Source organism: Gekko japonicus, unplaced genomic scaffold (assembly GCF_001447785.1).
Source record: "Gekko japonicus isolate JY-2015 unplaced genomic scaffold, Gekko_japonicus_V1.1 scaffold425, whole genome shotgun sequence".
NCBI lineage: Eukaryota > Metazoa > Chordata > Lepidosauria > Squamata > Gekkonidae > Gekko > Gekko japonicus.
In genome coordinates, this window is record NW_015176464.1 from 602,450 (window position 1) to 624,133 (window position 21,684).

The window sequence follows — 21,684 nt, forward strand, 5'->3', positions numbered from 1 at the left end:
AGGCCCCTGGCATTCTACATAGATAAAACCATAACCAGAGCATTAAATCCAAGGAGCATACATTTTCACAGCAACTTCCTCTAAAATAAATAAACACACACTTGAACCTCCCCATATCGTCTCAAACACAGATGATCCAGTAGCACACACTCTTTGTATTACCTAAAAGCTTCAGAGAGCCCTGTCTCAGAGACCAAGCCCCAGTTCCCTCTCATCATGAGGCTAAGCTCAAGGAGGGTGGTGCTCATATTACACATATGGCAAATTCCTAGGAAGACCATGTAGTGCCCTGGGTCTTGAATCGATCAAGACATAAACCAATTCACACAATCAACAAAAGGGCAGTGATCAAGGTTATTAGTTGATGTCAACTTCAAAGTATCTATGTGGTGAAAAATATTCCACCCACAATAGTCTTTTCCCATAACCATTGCCTTCTAGCTGTGCTTTCTCCAGTGGTAAGCATACTTGTGTGATCCAAAAACAATGAACAAAATACCTAGTTAGGAAGCAACAGGGAGGATTCCTCACTTTGAGCTGGAAAGGATCAGTTGTTTTCTTTTTCTACCTCTCTGGAGGCAGGATTTTGTGTGCTTCCTGTTCCCTTTGGAAAGTGATGATTTATGTGGCAGGACCATGATAGAAATATGTAGGCACAGCAACTATTCCCAATGAGGATAACCCTTTTTGGGTGGCACCAATGGCCACCCAAAGGGCTGCAAGAAGTACTCAGACTACATTAGAGCTGGGGCTCCTTGGCCAAATCACTTATCAGCTGCATGTAAATCAATGGTGATCAGCGGCTGTACCAGAAACTTGCAAAGAGAAAAAGTGGATTCTACAATATTCATTCGCAGACTGCACTGATGACACTTGTCCAAGGCTTCCAATTCTGTGGCATGCATGCCACAATTTAGGTAGGACCAAATCTGTTCCATGACACCGCTTCAAAGTTGCATGCAGACAACTGCACTCAGCAAAGAAGCTGTGTTGTAGGACATGCATAAATTATGCCAAGTGAGCACATCAGACAATTTATTTAGTTTGCATATTGCACTGTTTCCTAGCTTGCATAATTTAGGTTTTGCTAAGTAGCTATGCAAGGTTCCAAAGTCTTATCTCTCCCCAATCACTCAAAATGTTATTCGGTCTACCCTCTGATATTCCAAGGTTATAGCAGGTATTAATTACCTGCAGTTTGAAAGGTATTTTACAGCTGAGAAGGCTAGAAACTTGGTGTGTTTAACACATACGCATGAAACAGAAATGTCAAACCAGGTTTCTCAGGAAGCTAATTTTGTTTGCATGAAGCCATGGTCTATACATGCCCTATGGTTTCACTTTAGATTTCTGCTAGCTAAAAAAAAGTTTGCGTTTGACATGGTAGTATCTGGCTCCAGTCTGAAAAAATATATATTGTTTTAATATTCACAATCTATGTAAGAAAAAAAGTTAGACTTCATGGCAGGCTGCCTGGAAACATCTGTGGAGATTTAACACTGGAGATATGTAGAAAAATGTTTAGACCAGCTTAAGCAACAAAGAATAACAATGATCAAAGTTTGTGTACTCCTGGTTTCCCTATTTTACTCCCTTCCCCAAATTCAGTATAAAAACACCACAAACTAGTATGCAGAATATATACACTTAATTACAATTTACACTTAAAACACAAAAACCTTAGTGCAAAAAATAAAAGTTATTGAATGAAACTCATGAACATTGTTATATGTACACATATAAAACCTGAACCCTTTTGGAATAAGACAGCTGCAATCTGCTGAAATTATGCATCAGTATCATTAGTCTTTCTGCTTCATATTAAACCAGACCAATTTCAAATGCAGCTATTCCCAAAATGAAATAAAAATTAAGAAAACCTTGTAAGAGGTTTATGGCAAACAAGTTCGCTTCTCTTTTGTTCACTTTCTCCCCACCTCCCACCCACACACAAAAAGAAACATATGAACATTTAAGCTTAACAGTGCAGCAACTGAAACCAAACTCAGAAACATTATGCATTGCACATGGTAACTTGCTGAAGGCTCAGTTTTCGGTTTTTGCTGTGTCGACGATCTGGAATAGAACTGTTTCCTTCTCCCTCATTTCAAACATTATTGCAGCAAGAGACAGGGCTCTTTCATACATGGGGCTTAAAAGTAGCTCTTGCTTTGATCTGAAGAAAGCCTCTAGTAGCCAGAATGCCCTCTGACCTCACAAAAAACAAAACATTTCTCTTCTGCATTTTTTCTTCTGTTAACGGCTTGCGGCAGAGACAAGGGGGAAACATTGGGGCAGACCTTACTGCACTGCTATGGAGGCCCCATGGTCTTAGGCGGGTCTGCAGCTGTGTGGTGGCAGTGATCCCCCCCCCATCCTCTAACTCAAGCTGGTGGCAGCGCTGGACAGCATCTTCTAGAAGGGCCCCCCCAGACTCGGCTCTGAGATAGGCTCAAGAGCGGATTTAAGCCTCAGCATATGAAAATGGCCACAGTTAACAGAGAGACACTTGAGTTCGCCAGCCAAGTATTGCAAGAGGATTCACAGGACTCCTTGTGGCCTCAGCGAGATCTTGCGCGGGACATGAAGGTCAGGATTCGCCGGATAGCATCCAAACGTTCTTTCAGGGACGTCATGGCAAGAAAGGGTAGCTGAGCTCTGCTCTCCAGGGGGAGGACAGCCAGCACCCACCAGCACCAGGAAGGGCCATTCGGGTTGGCCTGGAAGAGAAGGAAGAGCTTGGGGTTATTCTGACATTTCAAAGTGGGGAAACGGGACAAGCCTGCCTTCTGCAAGGGGAAACCTACCAGCTGAGCTGATTCTATACTACACTATCTACACTAGGAGACCCTCAGCCTGTTCTAAGGAGTCAAAATTTAGTCTAAGCTTTTCCCCCCAACACTGCACAAGCAGTGCCCATCCCACGTTCTATGAGCAATGCACCACAGATGTCGTCTCATTGAAAGGAAGGAAGGGGAAAAAGCCACAGAGAAAGAAATAACTTATTCCTCTCTGTTTGCAAATTGCAACAGTTTAAGAAACAACCTGGCTCCTTATTAAGCCCTGCATGCCCAATTGCACAAAGGATTTAACTCCTACTGCATTCATGCCACCACCACCCTCACCAATGCACAAAACACATCCAGCAGCAGGTTATAATAAACTCCATTCACCCACTGAAGGGAAGCACAGAAACGCCAATCTGTCTTGGCACTGGCTAAGGAGTCAAAGAGGTTGGTTTTCACATGTGCTGGAAAAAAGGCTGCATTCCAAGAGCCCTGGAGGTTTACAGCAAGCACTGCCTATGTGCCAACTGCTGCTCTCTGATCCCCCAGTTAACAGGTGCTCAATCTCTACATTTCAGAATTAACTGTTACTTTTTTTTGCTATCAAGTCACAGCCGATTTATGGCGACCCTGTGGGGTTTTCAAGGGAAGAGACTACAGAGATGTGCTTTGCTATTGCCTTCCACTGCATAGCGACCGTGGACTTCCTTGGTGGTCTCCCATCAAAATATTAACCAGGGCCAACCCAGCTTCCGAGATCTGATGAGATTGGACTAGCCTGGGCTATCCAGGTTGGGACACACTTTACTAGAGAGGCATTAAAAGTCTTCTGCACTTTCTCTTCCAAGGAGAAGTTTGCTCTAACCCAGGGCTTCTAAGTTCCGTCATGGAGCACAACACCACACCAATGGTCTTGTTTACTCTAGGATTTGCCAACAGGGCCAAACCACTTGCAGATGAGTGCAATTTTATGCCAGCTGCCCTTTGCAAGAAAGTAAAAAGCTACTTCTGGATAAATGACTTGGAGCAGGAAGCAGTACCCATGCCATTCACTGTCCCAAAGCTCCTCCCCTCTCTGTCCAAGTAGCTAATCCCACGTGGGCTTCCAAACTGCAACTTTCTCCCTCATCTCAAGCTGCTTTTATTTAATTCAGGATCAAAATGGGTTGAAATCCTGTTTCTGCACAAGTGTACCATCGCATACCTGGAGCTCCAAATCCTTAACAGGCATTGGACCAAAATGACCGAGGATACGACTCTTGAGTGCTGGCTTCAGAGAGTTAAACCACATGTAGGCCTGGTTGTATACAGAATCATGGAGAACAATTAGCTCAGCATATTCTTCTCCTTGTACCTGGAAGCAGCACAAAATTGGGAAAGTAGAAAAGGATATTTAAGTTGAGAATTTAAGGGAGAACCAGATACATTCACTCTTTCTTTAGCTGTACACTGTATTCAGGAAGTTCGGCGACATACATTCTCTTCTAAACTAACATACCACATAGGGCCACCATGAGGATAAAACTGGGTAATCCCTCTGTATACTACTTCAAGGTCCTTGGGAAAAGTTAGCTGGTTTGGTATGAGAGCCAGTTTGGTGTAGTAGTTAGGAGTGCGGACTTTAATCTGGGAGAACCAGGTTTGATTCCCCACTCCTCCACATGCAGCTGCTGGTGTGACCTTGGGTCAGTTACAAGTTCTTTCAGAGCTATTCTCTCATGAGCAGTTCTTGAAAGAGCTCTCTCGGCCCCACCTACCTCACAGGGTGTCTGTTGTGGGGAGGGGAAGGGAAAGAAGATTGTAAGATGCTCTGAGACTCCTTCAGGTAGTGAAGGGTGGGGTATAAATCCAATCTCTTATCTGATCTCATGGCAGGGTGAGGATTTAAGAGGAAGATTTAAGAAGAGGATCTTCCTGATCCTAGTCCAACACTCTTTAGCATTTCTGTTGCTCAAGCAGCAAAAACTGTAGAACATTCTAATTTGGTGAACTCTAAAGACATAACAGGGTAAAAAACTTTCTTTGGAATAGTTATCTCGAGAGAAAGGCAAATTTTCAGGACTTCATAGACGCTTAATGGATTGCGTTCTTAACTGATAATGCAACTGCATTGTTCAATTTATGACAGCTGCAACAACCCTAATTGTTGGAATTGTACCAGTGATTTGTTTGCACTCTCAATATCCAATGCAGTTCACCTACATCATTTTAGTAACCCTTACAATAGTCCTGTAAAATTAGGTCAGTGTCCCCCACAGTGCAATGGGGTGGGGTGGAGACAACGACCAGGAGACATGGCTTGACAAGGCCACCTAGAGAGTTTGTGCCTGATGGCGGATTTAAACCGGCAACCTCCCGGATCTCTCTGTTAGCACTATAGTACACCAGCCCCAGAATGAATAACACTCAAGCTAGTTCTAGAGCTCCACTCTGATTTCTAAGCTTCCTGCTGGCCAAACTGCCTTCCCATACTCACCATTTGATCTTCAATGTACTCAATATCAGCTGTGTTGTATCCATCACGTTGGCTGTGTTGTATCACTTTGAACCTCCTCTTCCCAATACTGTCAACAACAGAACGCCCGTCGGCAAAGAACTCCACGTTTCTTATCTCCAGCATACAGCCGTAATCTGCAAATCTGTTTACCAGAACCAAGGGAAAAGCAACACGATTTATGTTCTTTCTAGTAGCAGTTCTCAAGGCTAGTGGCATAGTCATTCTATCACAAAAACATCTCACAGGCTCAGTTACGGCTATCTGTAAACCTGGACTACTTTTTCTATAGGCGGCTGCAGATTACGTATCAGTGGCTTTCAAAAGTAGAACTTTAAGATTATCGCTGTAAACTGATCAGGCTGAAACTCTGAGTTCAGTTAAACCAATGCTCCATATATTTTTTGTTTAACAAAGCATTGCTTCTGGTGGACCCATCTGCTTTAGTTTCTTCCTTGCTTTATGCCAAACTATGACAAACCCACCAAACACTTCATGGTGTCTTCAGGGTGACTAAATACTTTATGGGTTGGTTCAGAGTGACTAATCCCCCCCCCAGCTATCCTTGGGGTCCGCCCCATTCCCCCGGAGCAGCATTTCAGCAGGCATTTTGGACCGCAGCGGGAGGAAAGGAAGTCACGCCTTCCACCCACGGAAATTGTAGGCAGGATCCAATATTCCATATAAAAACAAATAAAAACCCACATGAAAACTGTATGCAAAACAGAGTGCTTGCGCCTGGGCAACATTTTAGTTCCAGTGGGAATTTTGCCTTAGATTGCACTGGAATCTTCGTTTATATATTCTACATGCTGTACAGCCCACAGAAACTGCATGATGTCTACCTAATGGTATGGGTAAAGGAAAGCTTCTGTATGTAAGAAGTGGTTGTATGACTTGGTTGTTATGACTCAGATTTCAAACTGAGTGCTTCATCTATCAAGCTCCCTTTTCAATAGAAGTGGTCTGCATGTATCAGTTTTCAGACAACACCTACAACTGCTAGGAGGCTAGAAGCACGACATGCAGGAATTCAAGGTAGACATTTTTTTAAGCGTATTGGCTTTTGTTGTAAAAAATATATTTGGGATGTTGTTGAAAACTGCCAAATCATGTTCAGCATCTACAATCTGCATTTTAAAAAGCCTCTGAACGGATGGTGTTGGGCAAACTAAGTGTTTACATGTTTGAGACGTCTAGCAACATAGCATCTGTCACAACACATCCTCAGCATCTACGGTCTAGGTGACAACACCATATGTGTTTACAGCTAAGCCATTAAAAAAAATCCCTGAATTCCGCACACACGATTTTGCAACAAGGAATATTGACACAGTGTTAAAACTCCTAGTGTAATGGGGCTATGTAAACAGACTTCATCATCAAAAAATGCAAGGCTTGGAAGGACCCAGGGAAGATTTAGAACCCTTTGGGATGCTGGCTGTCAAAGTTATGAAAGCCCAGGGGCATCAGAAGTCTTACATATTACAAGAGAGGGAAAGATCTGAGGCAACAGACAGCTATACTGCTTCCAGGTCCTGGGGCTCAACCCTTCACAGCACTCACCCTTTGACAGGATCTCCAATACACATTCCAAATTGCTTGGTGCCTGTCTCCATGCATCTCCGAATCATCAGTCGATAACATGGCTCAAAGATGTGCAGTGGGCATGGGACAGTGGGATAGGCCATTGTGCAAACAAATATGGGAACATTCTTATTCAAGCTGGAGAACAAAAACATTATGTTAAACTCTGAACACTGCACAATCGCTTTTACGAATGCAAATAAGGGGAGAAGGACTGCGTGTCATGGCCTTCTGACTCCAGAATTCACAACTTTCTCAATGCCCATGTCTGCCAACTAAAGACACTTCATGCATCTGTTGATGTAGGCTCTGGCCTATGAATTCTTATGCCACAGTAAGTCCATTTGTCTTTGAAATGCTACAAGACTCTGATTTGGGCTGTGGCATACTAACACTTTCTGGAAATTCTTTTTGCTGTCCTCATTCTTAAAACTCATTAACATAAGCAGCTTATCTTCCCAACACAGGATGCAATGCAAGAATAGCTCTACTACCTCCCCTTCTACTGACGGCAGGTGGTCTTTGCTTGAGGACAAGGGCTGGTTACAGAGAGAACATCACTCAGCCATGAAACTGTATTCTCAGCGAGTCCCCTCAATCACTGAATCTAAGGGCAAGACTTCCTCAAAGCCAACCCTGCAGATCTCTGCCCTTCCTGAACTGTGCAGGGTTGATTCTGTAATAACAGACGCTTTCCTTACCTCCTTAAAAGGTTGGAGTTAAATAGCAATAGAGTGTGTGTGTGGGGGAACCATCTCAAGGCAAGAACGTACTTGGAAAGTTCAGCAATTTCCTCTTCGTGAAGTTTTCTCCGTTCGGTGAGTTCATCAGGGAGGTATTTTGCAATTAATTCTTCCATCAGCACATTCTTACAGTGCTTCCTCATTGCCAAACACTGAAGAACAAATGGGATCTCTCTCAGGCACAGATTCAGCTATGGAAGGTTTCCCCCCATGAAAAGCAAAACTTCAACTTTGTGCTATGTCCTCATAACTACCGGATCACCGAAAGACCTTTGCAGTTGGCAATACAAGGCCCTTCTGAATCTCAGTCCATAGCACCCACAGCCCGAGGCTGAGATGTTATGATTCACCTGGGAGTCAACTGTTTGGGGGCAAAAAGGGCCTGCCAGGCCAAACTCCACCCTCACGTTACCCACCCTGACTTTGGTCATTGGATCAAACACTGCAATTATAACAAGCGGTGTGTGCGCTCAAAGCTTGCTTTCTTGAAGATACTGAGGTAGGGGGAAACAATTGTTTTTCTCAAAGGCCAAATACGTAACTCCAGGAAGTCATTTGAAGTTGGGAAAACCTCCATGGTTATTATTTACCAATCAGAAGTTTCCACCATTTTCCTAGTTTCTCCCTAAAAACCTCAGTGGGCTTTTTTTTTTTTTTTTAAAAGAACGCAAAACCAAGTTTCCAGCTCTCATGGCTGTAGAAGATTAACAAACCTGTGTATAACTAAATTATGCTGATTTTTACTCTGCGGAATAATAATGGATTTTGAACGCTCAGCAAAGTGTGAAGAACTCTAGCCCTTGTACGGGTAAGACAGGAAGCTCACTCTACTGCACCAGAAAAAGGAGTTTTCCCACATTATTATTTTCACATGCCTCCCTCAACAACCCAAGGCACATGTGGATACCTGAAAAACAAACAAACCCCGGCTTTACCTCAGAGAGACCTTCCTTGCACAGGGGGCATTTTGGGTTGTGATCTAGGCATCTTTCAAGGCATTTCAGGCAGAAAGTGTGTCCACAGGGGGTGGTGACAGGTTCGTAGAAGAGCCTGGAATAGAGGAATTGGGTGAGGGGGGGAAAAGGTGACACTATTTTGTAGCAAGAGTAATGGATAAACTGGGGATTCATTGCAACTCCCACTTGTAAAATAAGAGTCTCCCTTATCTGCATGGAGAAGTTCAAAACATCCCCCCCCCCGCAAAGAGAGTTAAAACATTAGCATTATGATTTGCAGAAGATGGCCTTGGTGTGTACCGAAATGATCCGTTAGTTTAATTAGTCACCCAGTTATCTGAGTAGAAGCTGGTTCTGAACATTCTGTCATGCTCTTTTGTGACCAAGGAACAGAACCCAGGAGAGACATGCCTGCCTTGCAAATTAATCCAATTTCTATGGTCTGATTGTGTCAACATTTGGATTTGGTACAGGTAGCAGGTTAAACGCCCTCCTTCATTACACCCATTTACCTTCTCCCCCCTAAGTTACTTGCAACCATTCAGTTGTTGGGGGAAAGTAAAAAAGTTAAGGGGGACACTGTTGCAGTGAGAGGGCTCCAGTCTTCCCCTGGAGAAAATAGCTGCTTTGGAAGGGGGTCTTCTGGCATTATATCCCACTGAGGCCACTCCCCTCCCCATTTGCAAAGGTAGCCCCAGGAGATGAAATAGATAGCGATTGCTAAAAAGTGTTTGAAAGAAACACTCCTTGGTCACCGCAGGTACTTTGTGGGCATTAGCGTTTGCCGCTCATTCACTAACTGGATGTAGGTCAGCTATATTTGTTACTTGGGCAGACAAAAATAGGTTAATAACAGCTTCTATTAATTAGCGGGTAGGTCACTGGGTTATCGGTTCAAGGTTGCCCATCTGCGGTTCGTCTGTGTTACATAACAGACAACAACAATGAAACATGAAGCTGCTTTATATAGAAATCAGACCCTTGGTCTATCGAGGACAGTATCGTTTACTCTGAACAGCAGCGGTTTCTCACAGTCTATGGTAGATGTCTTTCCCATCACCTACCACCTGAGCCTTTTCACTGGAGATGCTGGGAGTAGAATTTGGCACCTTCTGCATGCAAAACAGAAGCTCTACCACTGACCCACAGCCCTTCCCCCAGTTAATATCAATACAAACCAATGCCAGAAGTCTTCCATGTACTAAATAATCCATCACCACGCCTTTGCTTCTAAGCAAGTAGCAGATCGCAGATTTCCCTCTCCTCTCAGTTCTGTCCCTCCAAATTCCTCTGGCACCTCTGTTAACCATGGCTAACGATTACCATGGTTGCATTTTAAACCGTGATCATATCACAGGTTTTCAAGCTGGGGAGTACTACATCTTTACTTGCCCACCCATGCAAAAATAATGGATACCTCATGCACAGTGAACACTCCAGGTCAGACGAGTCTACAAATTCAAAGAGAACACAGTTCCCAGCTCTGGCTCCGTTTTCTTCATTCGGGTCTGTTTAAAAAGACAACCACATACACAAGAAGATAAGTCACAGAACCAGAAAGAGCGAACATTGGTCCCAAGCACTGTTCACTGTGTCACAACCAGTGACTCAGCATTCAGGAGTCTCAACAAAAATGCCTATTGCATATTTTGGAAAAGAAAAGTCATGGCTGGAGATGCAAAACATTATCGTTTTGATGTTTTATTTTATCCGTCAATGTCACGTCCACGAGGACATTTAATCCAAGAGTTAATCAACACATTACGGTGGAGAGGGGTAGCATTCTGGACTGTACTATTTCAGACTGTGGGGCAGGGTTCATATTTTTACTGCCCTCTGTAAACCCCCCCCCCTTTCCTGCATGTAGTAAACTTGCACTATCCCAAATCTCCCTGTGTGGCATGAAGAAGGGGTTTCTTTTTGGCAAGAGAGGATGAGCACAGAAATGCCAACTCTTCCCCCTCCACCCGTAATCTGAAGTGGGATGGCCTACCACCTTGCTCTACACTTTGTGAAGACTGGCTCCAAATCTCTTTTCCCATTTCAACCCCATTATGAATTTAATTGCTTTTTGTAAAGGGTGCTGCATTTCCCTGAGCAAACTCAAGGCCTCCGCAGAAGAGAACACTCAGCCACAGTAACTATGAGGGGCCAACCTGAAAGCCCACACAAAGATTTTTTTTTGCAAAAACACTCTTTGAAAGAAAGCATCCATTACTGCATTTTTTTAAAATACTCAAATGCTCAGAGGAAAGAACTGGACGTGCCCCCAAAAGAAATAAACACCTTACCCCTTTTCATAATTTTGCTAGGCACATTGGCATCTGGGGACTCCTCAGAGTAATGCTTCCTCTTTAAAAGTCGACACTTCTGAGCCAATTCGGGCACTGAGGAATTCCTGCCCTTGTCACCCACAGTGTCTTTTTCGCTCTCTGTTGCTGGGGCAGATTTTCCCACACTGCCACAATTGACTTCTTTCCGATCCTCAGTGAGACTCTTGTTCTGTTCTACATTGACCTGCATGAAAAAGAAAGATTTTCTTTCAAAACTGTAGGTTTTCAATAAGGACATTCTTCACTACTGGAACACCCCTTTGCCCCAGTTCACTACTTTGTGAGGTTGTGTTTGGTCTTAATGAAGGACATCGCACAGCCACTGTTTTTGTGTCATCATCGCTATACCATTTAGACGCTCACCCTGCACCCAGATTCAAGTTTGGCATTACGTGACCAAGAAGCAGAGTCTAGAATGGGTCTACGCAAATGAAGGGGAGGAATTAATCAGATCGGTCATAAAAACATAAGAAGAGCCCTGCTGGATCAGACGAGTGGCCCATCTAGTCCAGCATCCTGTTTCACACAGTGGCCAATCAGTTTCGCTGGCAGTGAATCCCACATTTTAATCACTCTCCGTGTCAAGTAGTATTTCCTTCTGTCCATCCTGAAGCTACTGCCCATCAAGCTCAATGCCCAATGGCTGAGGTCACTGAAGCAGGTTTGGTTCCCCCTCCAGAGGTGGTGTTAAGTTCACCCCTTCCTATTTCCCCTTTCAGAGAATGGCTCTCATTCAAACTTTGGGGAAGAAATAAAATGCTTTGTTTGAGTCTACTTGAGATTAGTGCCTCTTGGGAACACTAGCACAGGGAGGGTAGTCTCTCCTTCTAGTCCTGACTATGGATGGCACAGCCATTAATTACAGGGGCTCTGACCCCTCCCCAGTCACTGCAAATACAAGCCCTCCTCCCCATATAGCCACTCCCCTGAGGCAGGCTGGCTGTTAAGACCATCAGGAAAAGTCCCAGTAGGCTGATGGCCTGGGGGCCGCCCCCCCCATGGCCACTTGGCAGTCCCCATGTTACACAGGGCAGGCAGAATCTTGTTCCTCCCCCTCCGTGGGGGCTGGGGGAGGCCTCTTTCCATCCCCTAATCTACCTCTACCACCACCCCATCACAATGGAAGATGCTTGCTGCATTAATCATAATGCACATTACAACTGTTCAAAACTCTTCATAGACATTATCTCAGTAATCCTTACAACGGCCCTATAATGTAGGCCAGAAGAAATTCCCCCCCAATACAGATGAGGGTTTAAGGCTGAAAGAGAGTGGTTTGCCATGCTCATTATGGCTAAGGGTGAGATATGGCCTAGGGACTTTGCAGGCCACAGTTCACATGCAGTGATTGGTTTGCAGACAAGAAACAAACCGCAGTTTGCTCAAGTAGCCACTTTGGATACCACAAAAAACTGTGGTTAGTTCTAAACTAGGAAGTCTTGGTACAGTACAATGCAGAGGGTGAAGAAGAGAAGGAATGTACAAGCCTGGAAATTCTGGCTCATTCATGACAACAAAACTGAGGTTTGCTCACAATCTTGGAATGCAGCCTGAGCACCACACTATCCCCAGCTCTAATCATTATCCTGACATATCCATAGACATGACAAAACAGTATCTTTATCATTAATTACTAGGATGGTGTAGAGTTGTTTTCTGTTGCCCCAGAAGGTTGGGCGAGAACCAACAGGTTGAAATTAAAAGCGTTTTCGGCTAAACATTAGGAAGAACTTCCTGACAGAGCAGTTCCTCAGTGGAACAAGCTTCCTCGGGAGGTGGTAAGGCCTCCTTCTTTGGAGGTTTTTAAGCAGAGGTTAGATGGCCATCTGACAGCAATGCTGATTCTGTGAACTTAGGTAGATCACAAAAGGGAGGGCAGGAACGGTTGCATCAGTGCTTAGTTCTCGTGGCCCTTTCTTTCATGCCCAAGGAAATGCCAATCACCACTTTGGAATCAGGAAGCATATTTCTCCAGGCCAGTTTGGCCAGGGATCCTGGAGGATTATTATTATTATTTTTTTGCCATCTTCTGGGCACAGGGCAGGGGTCACTGGGAATAAGGGGGAGAAGTAGTTGCGAATTTCCTGCATTGTGCTGGAGATCCCTTCCAACTGTATGATTCTAGTGCAGCTAGCCCCCAGAGCAGTGATGTCTGCTTTACTGGTGGGTTGCCTTCATGTGAAGCTAAAGTCTGTTCCTCGTCATCCTAAGCAAGCAGGAGCCAGTACTTCAGAGACTACCTAGCAATTCAGATATTAAGGGCTCACAAACAGAAGGGGAGGCGCCAAACCCATACCTGTTTTATACCTCTTCAGGCTGCTGGTTGGAGCTCACACACTTGAATGTGCCTCCGTTAAAAAACAAAATAAAAAACAGAACCCTGCACACAGAGAGACAGAATTCCAGGGAGAAGGCAGCACTAGAACCTGCCCCCCTTTCCCCTGACATACTAGCATTCTGTGTACAGGGCACTGGAGGGAGGTTTGGAGGATCACTCTATCATGTGAGTCCCCCTTTAAGGTTATAGACCGGAAACAGATTTGATAGTTCTCTGCTGTTTGTGAGACCTTGGTTGTCCTTTTGGAATTCAAAGTGCCACGTATTGGATGTTAAGATTTGAAAGATCAGGTTACCAGAGGGAAGGGGCCATCTGACCCCTAATCAGGTATCTTAGCTGTAGCAACCAGATGTGGGGAGTATGTAGATCAGGGCTGTGGCACCAGGGAATGGATTGCTTAACCTTTTGCCTCACACTTTCCCCCTGATCAATAATGCCCCCAGGAGGGCTATTAGTCCTGGAAACGCTGGGGGGGGGGGAGGAGAATCGGACAGGCCCAACACGGGCAGCCCAAGGCTGGCATTTCTGATTGGGGAAATGGCAAGGAGGACAGGCAACAGGTAACAAGATTGCCTGCCTGCTTGGGGAAGAGCCACAGTCCAGTAGTAACACTCATGCCTCACACATTAGGACTCAGTTTTGATCCCCTGTAGCAGCCCTGACTTGGATAGCCAGGCTTGCCCGGCCTCATCAGTTCTCAGAAGCTAAGCAGGTTCAGCCCTTGTTAGTATTTGGATGGGAGACCACCAAAGAATACTAGAGTTGTGACCTGGAGGCAGGCAATGGCAAAACTACCTCTGAACATTGCTTGCCTTGAAAACCCCAGGGGGTTGCCATAAGTCAGCTTAGACTGAAGTTTAGAGGTGTCTCTTCCCCGAGGCTTTCAACAGCCACTGCAAGTTAGAATAGACAATGCCCCCCATGGGATAACAGCCTGTCTTGGTACAAGACGCTTCGTAAATCGAGCAGCAACAAGTAGCATTCCAAGAGCAGCTTAAGACAGATTGTAAAGACACTGTTATAAGTGGACAGGTTGAAGGAACAAAGGAAGGGGTTATTTTCACAACACAGAAAGGGACTTAAAAAAACAACAACACCATGCCACTCTCCCCCAGGATTTGAATAATGGACTTCACAGCGACACCCCTCACACCAAAGGGCATACACCTTCCTACTCAGGGCTGACAAAGTTATTCTTACAGCCCAAGAGAGTCAAACAAAGCCTGTTCTGAAATCTCAAACAACAATATTCCTTCCACACTTGATAAGACCAGAATCAGCGTCTGTTATGTAACTGCTTGCAGTATTCAAAGTCCTTCATACATATTCATCCTTACAATGGTTCTGTTGTGTATGCCAGTCTAATTCCCGTATTGTAGATGGGAAGACTGAGGCTGAAAAGTTGTGACTTGCCAAAGGTCACCAAGTAAGTCCGTGGCAGAGACTAAGCTGAAAACACCTTTCCAGATATCACCACATTATCTTAACCACTCTGTCACACTCACCCCTTGCACCCTCTTCAGTCCCAACTTCTAAGCCAAGGTCGTTAGACCACGTACTGTAACTGCCAGGGGACCTCACAGTCCTCCAAATAATGCCATTAGTTTCACCAAAAAAGAGAGTGATACATATACATATAAGAGGTTGGTCTCTCCCCCACCCCCCAAAAGAGACAAACTGTCCACCCCTCAAAAATTACACTTAAAATACATTCACTATTAAGAGCCACAGATCAAAAGACGAGCTTTACCTTGAGCAACCTTTGCAGACTCTGGCTGCTGCCTCCAGATCCCTTTGAATTTAAAAGGTTCCCTTTTAATCTAGAGTGACAGGACAACAACTGCAGGATATCGGGCAAATGTTCCTGAGCATCCCCCGGGATACGCGAAAATAAACTAAGGAGAAGCTGCGATATAAAACAAATAGGAACACTTCACTACTTGGTTCTTCCTTTGCAATGGTTTTTTTTGGGGGGGAGGAAGGGGCGGGAAATGTTCACAGGTCAGTGTGACAGTGCATGTGCTTGGCACACACAAGATCCCCAGGTCAATCCCTGGTGCCCCCAGTAGATCCCGGCCAAGAGGATGACAAAGACTCAACAATCATTGGGCCAAAGCTACCACCTGAAAACTATTGACCACTCACCACTTCACGAACACAGTGGGGGTCTTGCCATGGCTCAGCAGTTCCCCAGGATCACACGCAAAGACCCTTGAACTGGAGTTGGTGGCATGGAACCCGAATGTTCTTCCACTGAACTGTGCTAGGGATGCCAGCTTCCCATTGGGACCTGGGGATCCCCTGGAATTAAAGCTCATCTCCAGACTACAGAGGTCAGTTCCCCTGGGGAAAATATATGCTTTGGAGTGTGGACTCCATGGTATTCTACCCCACTGAGGTCCCTGTCCTCCCCCAGGCTCCATTCCCAACTCTCCAGGAGCTTCCCAACCTGGATCTGGCAACCCTACTCCCCCCATCCACTGCTGGTGGCCAGGCTCACGTGGCAAAAAGGGGACAAGATTCAGAATAAGGAAGCAGACCTTGGGATCAGGGATGTGGGGGGGGGGCAAACTGGAAGACCACAGAGGCAGGACTGAACCCCTGGGCCTTCCATGGCCAACCCCTCCTCTTAGTCCTTCTCTTTCCCCCTGACCTCTTTCACAAACTTTTCACACTGGATCCATCTGAAGCATCAGCATCGGAACCTCCCAGGCCAACAGCAATTTGTGCTAAGCACTGGGCCATGACGAGCTCATCAGCAAGTTTGCATCTGGGACGCTTCACAAAAGCATAGGCTCTGGCACCAGTGCACAAGCAGCCCGGGCCAGAATCAATCAAGCTGGTTGTATTTTACATGCAAGTTCAGTAGCCCAGATCCTTGCACAGTACTTCCGCTCGCAAGCGCACTTTCATCACAACAAATGACCTCCTCCAAATAATGTACTGTTATATTTCTAAGACTGCAGAAACAATTCATATGCAAGTTCATGCTCAGGCACATCAGAAGCACCAACACATCAAGACAATATGATGCATGACACACTGATGGCACAAGACCACAGGTGACAGCAAAGTGGAGAGAGGGAATATAGAACATGCCAGCAAATGAGAACAGCACATGATGTGCTTTTTATCTTCCGCATTACCAAGAACAGCCCTTCCCAACCAAACCTTATAGAACAAGTTGCACAACTACTGTAAGGGTTGGAAAATGGAAGGAGGGAAAGACCCATTGGTGATGTCACAAGCACTAGCCAATAGGCATCCCCTACAGCCAGTTCTCACCAGATATACTCTGAATCATACCAAAACCTGCTAAGCTAGTTTCTCAGAGTTCAGCCCAAGACAGAAAGAAGTGTGTGTATGCATATATATTCAAGAACAAGTCATGTCTACCGCTTTTAAAACCTTTAATGTGATTGTGATAAGCGAGTTGAGACTATGGCTAAGAACCCATTGGCTAGAACCCATGCCACCAAGATATGCCCCCAATCCAATCCCCAGAACAGTTTAAAAATCACGTTTTCTTAAGGATGAAAATACATACATTTTCCCATTCAGTTTATTAATGATCATAGAACAATTGGCCATAAACAAATAAAGAAAAGAAAGAAAATATACACATAATACATGAAAATACAAAAAGTTAAGTAGTTGAGCTTGCAGGCAGTGGGGGCAGCACAACACTGACAGAGCTGAACCCCTGGATACAGGACTGTCATGCAAACTTCTGAAGGTAAAAAGAAGTCAAACTCACACCACAGCCAAGAAAAATTATCATCTCTTTTTTAAATGTGAAAAATTATCATCTCTTTTTTAAATGTGACATCCACTTTGCCTAAAAAGTAGGATGCTGAATGCCATTCAGAGTGATATTTCTAAAGTGCAGCCATACTAGTCACTCAGCCTCATGACTTGGTAACTCCAGACCCATGGATCATAGAGAGGGAGGCGATGTTACATTCAGAGAACGGTCACAGGGAGACACAGAACTCACCCGCTGAGCCTCCGATTTGGCTGTTCTATTCCCGACATCCACAGCAAGGCAAAACAAGAACTCATGCAAAGCTTCTTCGGTCTTCCCAAGGTTAGCTAGGGCTTGCCCCTTCCGTAAGTGACCCTGCAAGAGGAAGAAAAGAGTCATCACTTGATTTGCTATGCACGCCTACCAAATCTCAGCAATTTAGGCTGAAGTGGAAGGATCAACAATATGGCACAGCAAGCGGAATTTCAAGTTTGAACATGGGAGACCTCGGTCGAAAGTGCCACTCAGCTGGCTCTAAGTGGGTGGTCTTGGACAAACAGCAGCATCCCCAGCCTAGCCTCCCCTGCAGGGTTGTTGTGAGCACAAAGTACATTAACAGTGTCATCTGAAGCAGATAAATCCAAGTGAGCAGCCGTGTTGGTCTGAAGCAGTAGAATAAAGTTTGAGTCCAGTGGCACCTTTAAGACGAACAAAGTTTTATCCAAGGTATGAGCTTCCGTGTGCACGGACACTTCCTCAGATACACTGAAGTGGAAGTTAACAGTCCATACACATAGGCAGAGGGTGAACAGCAAATTAGCATACAACATAATGAAGACGTCTGAGGAAGTGTGTGTGCACATGAAAGCTCATACTTTGAATAAAACTTGGTTGGTCTTAAAGGTGCCACTGGACTCAAACTTTATCCTAAGCAGAGTTACACCTAAATCAATTGAAGTCAATTGCCTTAGGAAAAAAATATCTGTGCTTAGGATGTCACTGTAAGTTACAGGATTTTTCCTTCTCATAAAGAGGGAGCAGCCTCTTTGTAAACAAAAGCACAGCCATACATATCCAGAAATAAAACCCAATTCAACTGAGTGAAAGGCCGTGACAATGAGTCATTGGAAATTAGGCTAAATACGATCATACTTCCAGTAGGATGCTGTCAGTACGACTTCCACCTCGGTTTTTCATTTATTTTGGAAAGGTGGGATGGTTGCTACAGACACGACCTTAAAAGCCAAACTGCATTTTTAGCATTTAGGTTCTGGGCTATCTGTTAACCCCAGAACCCACCACGAGAGCCAGAGTGACGGAGTGGTTTGTGCTGGTCTAGGATCTGGGTGACCATTGGTGCTTCCTTGGTGACCTTGGACCAGCCAGACTCCCTCAGCCTTCCTACCCCACAGGGCAGTTGTGAGGATAAAATGGAAGAGAGGAAAATGATGTAAACCACTTGGGGACCTCGGCTGAGGGAAAAGGCAGGGTATAAATGAAATAAATAAATTTGAATGCCAAGGCTTAAGTCCTGAAATACAGATGGCCGGAGCCATAATCTCAGAAGGGCACTTTGCCCATGATCAGAGGAGCTCTTGCTGCTGCTTAATTACAACCACATCCCCGAGAACTCACCTTCAACCAATATGGCTGGAGTCTGCAGGCCATTTCTGCATCATGCAAGGCTTCTTCGCAACATTTCAAAGTAGAATTAATCTGTGACCGGTTGCTATATAACAAATGATCATTGGGGGCTGTAAGTAATGGAAACAGTGACTCAGTACAACTATTAATTAAAACTATTGATGTATGCTTGTATCCTTCAGAATCACCTCCTTACTCAAATGTCTTGGGAACATCCATTATTTAAGTTTAAAATTAGCTTCTGCTCTCTGTCTGGGGAGCTGCCACTGAGAGTGCCGTCCCATTCGTCTTACACAAGCACTTCCAAGTGTTGCATAAAACGCAGAGAGCAGCAACTGCCAGATCGCAAGAGCATCCCGTTCCTGGAAACTGGTGGAAAATTCCAGGGATCAATTTTCTTATAACCACTTCAAAAATAGATATATTCAGAAGGTTTATGAAACAGATCACCTACACCTAACCACGTCTGAACTGTACAATTCTCCCCTGAGTGTTTTAGAACTGCTTTTTGTTTGCCTGACTTTTTATAAACAGAACTCTGCAGCAATGACTGTTAACTTTAAAAGCCAGTTATGACGCGGAAATCAGACAATCCGTGTTTCCACATTGCAGTGCAGCAGGAGGAAGCTGAACAGTGAGCTTTTCAGAAAGTTTTTATGCTACTGTACAGGTGAATGGTATCAATATCTCTGTCCTGTCTACTGTTAAGAAAAGAAAAATGCAGCCCTTGCGAAAAGAACATTTCATGGCCACTTAAGAGAAATCAGGAATGTGGACCCTTCAGTTTGTCAGAGCAGGTTAGAGGCATCCCCCCCCCAGATCTCCGCATTCATAAATGTCCACTAACTATGGGCCGTGTGTGGCTCTGAGTGACAGGATTTGCCCTTCCTCATGAAGAGGGGAGGAAGAAATCTCTCTTTGCAGGCAAAATTCATTTCCAGAAATAAAAACTATACCCAATCAGAACAGTGAGTCACTGGCAGTTGGGCTACAGAAGATCAAGCTCTCCAGTAGGAGCACTTTCAGAAACAGAACCCATCTCTCTGTCATTTTCCTTGTTACACAACGGGGGGGGGGGGGGAGGGATCTGAGTCCAAGCTATCACGCTTATGCAACAATACTGTTCTCCTGACCTACTTTCACTTTGGACTAAAACAAACATTTCTGTGAAAGTTCAAGAAAAAGGGCACACGTTTCATGGTGGGGAGAAGATGGTATCTGATGGATTAATCACTCCACTGGCTCGTTTGCCTCACTCATAAAGAAAAGGCAGTTGTGTGGGTCTAGCTGCAGACGTAGTGGCTGGCTATCAATCTAAGGTTGCTGGAAACCAACAAAATGAACCCATGGATGGAAATCCATCAGGTCCATTCATCTGATCAGCATCCCAGCAACACAAACACTTTTTAAAGTCTTTACTAACCAAAGAAACAGACAGCCCCTATAGACAACCAATCTCACTTGCAACCAGCTTGGCTACCCAAGATAATACAGTATCAAGTACTACTTGGATAGCCAAGGAGTGAGGAAAGCCTCTTTTCCCAGCTACTGAATATGTAGGGTGTTTAAAATATGCTGCCTTTCCAGAGCCCTCCTCCCAGCTACTGAATATGTAGGGTGTTTATATGCTGCCTTTCCAGAGCCCTGCTTGAGGCAGTTTAGGAATAAAAATACCATAAAGTCAAATAAAACAAACCATTTTACAAGCAGCTTTACTTCATACTAGACCCAAAAAAGTGCAGTGCAGTTACTGTATCAACTGTAAAGGATTTCTCTGCCTTGCGATTAACTACCCAGGAATCCTGTGGCTCATTAAAAACGAACATTTCTATTCTAGCATGAATCCGAATCCACCAAACAAGCCGCCACAAGACTCTTGTTTAGTCTGCTCTAGACCTTTTAATTAAGTTGCCCTGCTGTAAAGTCCCACACCCGCCTCTTAAAAAACAAGACGAAGCAGCATCTGCCAAATAGCAAAATCTCATCTGAAAAGTTTCTGCATCGTAGAGGAGAAACAGCTAAGGAAAAGAGCAACGCTTATCTCTGCATGGCTGGGAAAAGTCTAAAAAGTTTCCAGCCAGGGTCTCCCTTCTCGGCCACAGCGAAGAGCGCTAATTCTTCTCCGAGTCAGGAAACCGGAAAGACTGCACGTGTGAACCGCCGGGTCCCTGCAGCGACCGTGGCGAAGGCGCCCGGCAATCGCCTGGCGCTGCTCCGAATCAGGCTGAGCTTTGGTGGTAATAAATTACCTAAGCTGACGGCTTCGTTGTATTTCTGAAGGGCCGCTTGCGGCTTCTTCTCCTTATACAAGCGGTTCCCTTCGTGGCGGAGCTGCGACGCCTTCACCTGGCGAGGGAACCACTTGGCCAACACGTTGCTCAGGATGACATTGACCCGCAGCCGCCGCGCCCCGCCGTCGCCCTCCCGCTCCCGGCACAAGCCGCACACGGCCGGCTGGCGGTCCCGCTCCAGGCAGCGCTTGCAGAAGGTGTGCCCGCAGAGCAGCGAGACGGGCTCGTAGAGGAAGCCCTGGCACTTGTGGCACCCGAAGACCTCCCAGCCCCGGCGAAGGGCCGACGGGGGCCAGGCGGCGCTGCTGCCTTCCTTGCTGCGCACGTTGCGCGCCAGGCAGGCCACCAGCTCGTCCAGTTGCTCGGCCCGCAGCTGCCGGTGGCGGGAAGCCAGCTGGTAGAGCCGCAGCGCCTCGGGCAGCTTCCCGCCGTGGGCCAGCGCGTCGGCCTGTTGGAGCAGCCCCTGCCACTCGGGCGGCCGCATCCTGGGTGCCGGCAACGCGGGCTCCTCCTCCTGCCGCGGCGAGCTCATGGCCTCGAGAGGGCGGGGACGCCGCGGAAGTTGCCGGACCAGCCCGGCCAGGCTGGCTGGAAGGAGCCCCGCCGCGTCTCGGTCTCCGCCACGCTGCTGCGCCACGCCCGCCGCGGCACCCCCATCCCGGCCGGCGCCTCCAGCCCAACGCGCACACCTCCTCCGCCAGGCAGCGCCTCTCGGCAAAAGAGTTATATAAAAGCGGGCCATGTGATCCCCCCCGCCGCGGCCGCTC

At 45.8% G+C, this 21,684-nt stretch overlaps 1 protein-coding gene across 1 annotated transcript; it reads right to left on the bottom strand.

Moving 5' to 3' along the window:
* Positions 1-1,832: 1,832 nt before the first annotated feature.
* On the bottom strand, positions 1,833-21,414 carry LONRF3 (LON peptidase N-terminal domain and ring finger 3). Its single transcript, XM_015427056.1, has 11 exons — positions 20,876-21,414; positions 18,618-18,736; positions 17,235-17,357; positions 10,858-11,083; positions 9,984-10,074; positions 8,546-8,660; positions 7,641-7,762; positions 6,847-7,005; positions 5,263-5,425; positions 3,991-4,140; positions 1,833-2,720 (listed from the first exon to the last, which is right to left on the bottom strand). The coding sequence occupies exons 1-11, from the start codon at positions 21,399-21,401 to the stop codon at positions 2,562-2,564; spliced, it is 1,953 nt and encodes a 650-aa protein (XP_015282542.1). The 5' UTR covers positions 21,402-21,414; the 3' UTR covers positions 1,833-2,561.
* Positions 21,415-21,684: the final 270 nt, after the last annotated feature.